We start from the raw sequence: 6,571 nt of genomic DNA, 5'->3' as shown, positions 1-6,571 counted from the left end.
TTGAAATTAATAATGTTGAAAGATTTTTTCAGCATAAATTAAGTTCTTGAATAAATGGGTGTGAATCAACCACTGCCAGGCGCATAACAAATCTGGAAAAATTGATGTGCACTCACGTAGATGAGAATTCTGGCCATCGACATGACAATCCTTGAAACCATTGAAATATGCATGTCACCAACGAGATGCGACAAAAAAGCAACTTTGTCCACTTTGTATAAGCCACGCAGTGTATTTGAATCAAGCAGATGAGATGACAGACAGATCAGCTCATCTGATTCGAGCATTGTAAAATATTTGAATTCACTTTTCAATAGAAAGTGATTCACACATCTATTTTTATCCACAAGCATACTGTATATTTATAATCATCCATACAGCTAAATTTCATCATGTGGTTTCGTTGGATGCACAGCGAATGATGTCCACTCGATTGGATGGTTGTTGTTGTTGTTTGTCCATTCCGTATTTTTTCCAATAACCTCACCAACGTTGACATTCAACCAAACAGCGGTAGTCGGTGCCATAAGAAAATCAATTTCACTTTTTTATCCAATCTTTGAATGAAGACTTAAGTGAATTCTTCAACGGTTGTCAATATTTCATCGATTATCACATTTCAAAAAGTGTTGAATCAAATTTGATCAATCAAACATGAATGATCATTTTCCAATGTATCGAAAACACAATATCAGCTGATTCAATCTAATCAAGCTATCACAAAATACAGTCTTGGCTGTAGCAAACTTTATCTGCTGAACGACGATCCAACAAACATACGAAACAATGTCTCATAACAACCAACGCGCTCAACAGCGACTGAACGCACTGAACACGCACGCCAAGCACAATCTGCGCTTGGTCGCTATTCAGGTTCGGTTTTATACTACGCCTACGCGCTACTCTGCTTCTTCCTGTTTTCATCAGCATTTCGCCGGCGTAGTCTCTTTTCGCTCACGTAAACCATGATTTGCAACATTTCGCCGGCGTAGTCTCTTTTTGCTCACGTGAACCTTGATTAGCGACATTTCACTTTCTATTTTCCAACACATGTTACATTTTTACAATGTTTCTGATGTAAGAACGCCAATGCTGCAATCACCACCTTTTCATCAGTTTTGCACTAACCACATTACTTTTTTGTATTTTATGTAAATATATGGACGTACTGTAAAATTTATTACTAGTTTTAATTTCATTTCCCAGATCTAGCTGATGCTGTATTCAAATTTCAATGAAGAGCAATACACATGAAGACTAAGTGGTTTATTTCTAATTATCTTTTCTTAACTGACTTTCGAGATAGATGAATACTTCATTTTTTACTACGCAAATAATCTTCAGTATAGCGTATATATGTGTAACTAGTGACAAATAAAGCGGAAATTAACGGAAAAAAAACACGAAAATAGCTCACAACACTAATAATTATTATTACGATTAAATGATTACAGATCACAGCTGAAGCGCCACCTATCAACAAAGGAGAAACTCAGCTGAATTCTGATTGGCTAGAACGATATCGAACAGAGAAGGCGGAAGTGATGAAGTCTCGGTGTGTGCGCCAGATTTAGTGTGCGTATTGTTTTGATCGGTGTCGGTGTGCCGTTGTTCGTTGAGCAACAAACGTTTCCTCTCTCCATTATGAGTCGTTCTGATGACGGTAACAAGAAAGAAGACAGTTAAATTTGATGACATCCGTGGGATCCAACAAGGAACCACTCGGTGGTTACTACCCCTGTCCATGTTGACAGAGAAGGATAGCGCCCCTTGTTAGATGGTTCGCCCGTATGCGAGCGTGGTTTTACATTAGCCCGCACGACGTTTGTTAAAAATGAATTACAGCGTTCACAGCGTCCTTAAATACCGTCTGTTAAGCCAACTACGCGTTCAGATTAACCACTAACAAAGACGCATGGAACTTTCACGTGCGACACAAAGAATTGAAAAAATCGACGAGTCATACGGTGGTCGACTTGTATCATTGTCAAAACAAACATTTCCTACAGTAGGCGAAGTAGTCCAAATGCAGATGGCCAAAGACCAACTCATATGTGGCGTATTCGATAACAGAATATGAGAGTTGCTTAGTTCGAGTGGAAGAAAAGCCGTTAGCCGAGATGACAAAATCAGCCCGGTAGGAGGAAATGGTGCTGGACAGAACGAAATTAGCGATAAGTGAAGCAGCATTTGCACTGGCTGATGACTTATTAGCGATGGCCTAGCCAAAAGTAGGTCAACAGAAGCCGCTGCTTAAGAACGCGCAGCTTCTGCTCTAGCGGTGGAGGTAGCCGAAGTAAAAGAAGCATTACCTCAACGCTATCCCAAGCCGAAGCGGAACGAAACGAAGCATTGGCATTTCTAACCAGGTGCCCGCCTGACAGTAGCAAGATCCTACAAAGTCTTTTCTCACAGAAATGTCACAGAAAATGATGGTAAAAATTCCGCCTGCTACTTCGGAAACAGCAACCATCACGGAAAGACATGATATCCATTTGTGGTGCCACAAATATTGCGACAAGAAATTCTTCATGGTCTACACAGCAGCCTTGAAAGTATAGACGGTTTGGGAAAAAAGAAAACTCTGTGAAAAGTACTTCAGAGATTTTGCCACACTGAATTATGCGAAGGTGTAGCTGATTGGTGTAGGAAATGCCAAGAATGTAGTCGTTGAAAGAGCTGAAGCAGGCGTCACAGAGGACAACTACAACCGCAGATATACCCGTATCCTATAAGTCGAATGGAAATCGACATCGTAGAGCCATTCTAACAGACAGAACAGGGAAAAAGGCGCATCTTGACGATCGAAGACTAATTTTCAAAATGGCCAGAAGCATACTCCACACCGGACACGAAAGCGGATATCAACGGAAAGACACACAGATAATTTTTGACCAGTGTTGGTGTGCCGTTGTTTGTTCAGCAACAAACGTTCCTCTCTTCATTAGGAGTCGTTCTGATGATGTTAACAAGAAAGTGCAGAAGACCGCTACATATATAACAAATTTTATTCAATATATTTTTATATATTATCATAGAAATCTGCTATTTTTTTAAAATGTATCTTGTTTGTTAAGTGTTTCCAAAATTGTATTTTACAAAATTGTGAACATTTTTTGATGAATTAAAGGATTTGCATTTATTCTTTAGTGCATTTGTAATTAAATGTAATATAGTCGTTTTCAAATTTACCTGTCTTCGCGTATCAGATATCCAGCGAGTTTATATTGCATGATTTATGTTTTTTATGTGCACATTTTATTCCTTTTTTCTTTTTATATAAAAAATTATGCATGTTGATTTACTTCACTGAACAGACTTCATTCGTACATTATATCTTGTAGCGATAAATTAATGGAATGCAAGAAATTAATAATTGTTAATGAACTGCCATCTGTTTCTATTTATGTATCGAAAAGTTGTAAAAACGACTATTCATCAAAAATGAAAAAACTTTACTTAATTTTTACACATTTCACATCTTGCAGTTTAAATTACGTTCGTTTATGGCAGTGTTTTTCAACCTGGGAAGCTCACCCTTTAAGGGGGCATATGGAGGTTTCAGGGAACATGCGAAGTAAGAATTTTTACGTCTGTAGAGGTGTTCAAAATTCGAAACTTCATTTCTGTTTCAAAGTGAAGTACTTTCTTAGCCAATGCACTTAATTTATGCGGTTCTTGAAATGCTTAACCAATAGATATCATCATGTTATTTATAAAGCATTGACAAGTTGCTTACCTGCATATCATAATAATCATCTTTGCTTTGATGCCGGGACTTTTTGTTCCCCAGTGAACTGTTTCTCACAGTTTGCTCTACTTTAGGCTATTTTCTTACTAGTCATCTTAGTTTTAACTGAACAGCTTCAGCTGTGCACAATTTATCATTAACTTCTGCACTAAAACAGTATTGAACTGTGGCATTCATGTAGAACTGAAGCAGCATGTTGCTTTGCGTACACAGAATATATACCGCACTACATTTTCTTGTGGGAGGGGGCATTAACTGCACAAATTTTATTAATGAGTGGGGGTGCGTTGACATGGCTTGAGAACCACTGGTTTATGATGAAAGAAAAAAATATTGACAAATAGCTGCCATTACTGATTTATTTATTACCAGTATGTAATACAGCAACGAGGGCCAAAATTATTTTTCAAAATATAGTATTCATCAATTACTGATTTTCATATATGTTTATGAATGAAGTAGCATATACAGTGCAAGTGCAGCAAAAGATAGGAAAACCATGAGTGCAGCAGTAACAGGAACAACAGCACCAGTGCAAACGACCGTAATCCACGCACCAACTAAAACTAATCCACTTATAGCTGTACCATAATAACTACCATATTTTATAGCTTTAAGAAGTGTTTTCAAATCTTTCTTTGAATCTTTGATTTTCAATGAAGTTTCATTCAGATTTTCATCTCCAACAATGCTTTTCAAGGTACTTATTAAACTTTGTTTTGTTTCATTATCTATCTTTTTCCATTCCACTCCTTTCGATGTCGATGACTTCAGATCTACTTTACCAATGTGCTTTTTTTTCTTATCCTTAATTTGTACCATTAACGTTTCCATCCATGCATTGTCTGTGTTCAACGCATCTGGGGTAAAGCCCAGTTTCACCTAAAATATTATTTCAGATGCATTTAAATATTTTAGCAGTTAGCATAATACCATTAAACTTTTTTTCATTGCTTTCTTAACAATCCCCATCAAATCTTCTCTAGTAATTTTATCTTGAGCTCTGCTGTTATACATTTCTTCTAATAACTTCATTCTTAATGTTGATGCTTCTTGGTTATCAACATACATCTAAAAACAGAAATTTTTAATTTAAACTTTATTGTGAAAAGTTAATTCCAAATATTTTATTTGAAGAAAAGACAGCACTTTAGGAAGTTCCAACGAATTTCCATCACTTGCAACCGTTAAGACTTCGAGGTCCTCACCAGTTCCTCTGAAATTACAGTTAATAAAATATCATAACGTTTCATACAAGAAAGAAATCTAAATTACCGAAAAATTATTTTGCATAACTTTTTAAATCAAAACCTTTGAAAATTTAAAATACATTTAAGCCAAAAAATTTCTTAGAGACACATCAGCTGATCAGAAATATGAACTAAAATACACGTCTCATATAATTAAAATGCTGAGCAAGTAATATATTACAATTTAATTGCTATTCTATTTTATCCGTAAAGAATGATTTGTGAAATTTGAAATTTTACCTCGTTACAAGAAAAATGCAGAAAATATTTGGTCCCCATCGAGGGAGTAAACCTCGACCTTGAATTCCAGTGAAACCAGCAGGATTTACTGGACGACCGTCTTTCAATTCGTATTGTTTAAATGCCATACTACGACGATCAATTGTACCATCTTTGTCATTAAAATATGCTTCAACAGTTCTGAACATTTTTACCTTATGAACAACAGATAATGAACTTTAAATACGCAGGAAACATACTTCTCACTGGGAGTAAAATCATCGAAATGAGTACCAAATTCAGAAATTGTAGCTGAAAACTCTGGAGGCTTATATATCTTTAGTGACGATTTATCTGCTTTGACAGTAGCAAGCATAACACGTCGCATCTTGAAACGATGCCGTTAAATAACTTCATTTCATTATTATTAATAAAAAGTCTTACATCCGTAGTACTGTACTTTAACCTATCGCAAAGGTAGTCTGTGGTACCGAATAAATTCTAAATAAAAATAGTATATGAATTAATTATTATTCAATTGGAAAAAGTCTGATTTTAGAAACATGGCTCAATATAAAATATTCATATTATGCTGATAATGGTTTCCTTATTTGAAATTTTTTGTATTGAACAAAAACTGATAAGAATTTGCCTGAAACAAATTATTTCATATGCATTAAAGACAGAACTTACTGAAGAATATTCACCACACATGACGCCATATTGTTTTGTTACTCTGCGACCATCTACTTCGCCCGTCCATATGCACGTATAAAATTTCTCCTTATCGAGGACTTTGCATGCAGTATCTGAACCCCAGTCTCTTACCTGTGCAAATAATAAATAAAATGAATAAAAAAAGAACTGAAATAAATAAATTCAAAAATAGTCTTATCCATTGTTTTTTGTTGTAAAATGAAAAATATTTTTAAAACTATTTGCACTACTGCATTTTACTTGAAACAGATCGTATTAATAATTATATTCTTTTAATTCTTTTATCAATGTGTATTAAACAAACCGAAAAAATACTGATGCAGCCAGTTATAATTTATTTATATTATAATTTTTTTGTTTAAGGAATTAAATCAGCATAACTACTGCTGTTTGCATGAATCTCTGAAAAACAAATAATATTTCTGAATGTTACACAGATACGTTACGAATTTACAGTTTTAAGCTTCAGTTTTTGAAAACTACATTCCATTAGAGGCTATACTTACATCACGCCATTCACAGTTCGTCTTTCTGATTTCCATTTGCAGCACATGTATAAAACTGCTTTCCAGAACTGCATTGGTTCTGGTTTTTACAAGTCTAAAACATTATATAAAAAAGCTTCTTTCGTTAG

The 6,571-nt window shown here is 35.1% G+C and overlaps 2 protein-coding genes across 2 annotated transcripts; both read right to left on the bottom strand.

Annotated features, from left to right (window-relative positions):
• Positions 1–116: 116 nt before the first annotated feature.
• Tsp_12544 (conserved hypothetical protein) lies at positions 117–2,533 on the bottom strand (the record flags this gene model as incomplete). Its single annotated transcript, XM_003366991.1, has 2 exons — positions 2,313–2,533; positions 117–354 (listed from the first exon to the last, which is right to left on the bottom strand). Coding segments are annotated over exons 1-2 (459 nt in total), but the record flags the coding sequence as incomplete, so codon positions are not given.
• A 1,665-nt stretch (positions 2,534–4,198) lies between these two features.
• Positions 4,199–6,537, bottom strand: Tsp_12543 (conserved hypothetical protein; the record flags this gene model as incomplete). The annotated part of the gene is made up of 9 exons (XM_003366990.1): positions 4,199–4,633; positions 4,685–4,822; positions 4,850–4,967; positions 5,242–5,421; positions 5,481–5,608; positions 5,665–5,721; positions 5,914–6,048; positions 6,319–6,339; positions 6,444–6,537. Coding segments are annotated over 9 exons (1,306 nt in total), but the record flags the coding sequence as incomplete, so codon positions are not given.
• Positions 6,538–6,571: the final 34 nt, after the last annotated feature.

Source organism: Trichinella spiralis, assembly GCF_000181795.1.
Source record: "Trichinella spiralis strain ISS 195 chromosome Unknown Scfld5051, whole genome shotgun sequence".
NCBI lineage: Eukaryota > Metazoa > Nematoda > Enoplea > Trichinellida > Trichinellidae > Trichinella > Trichinella spiralis.
Note: the sequence above shows the minus strand (reverse complement) of the source record. Positions and strands in the feature narration are given on the sequence as shown.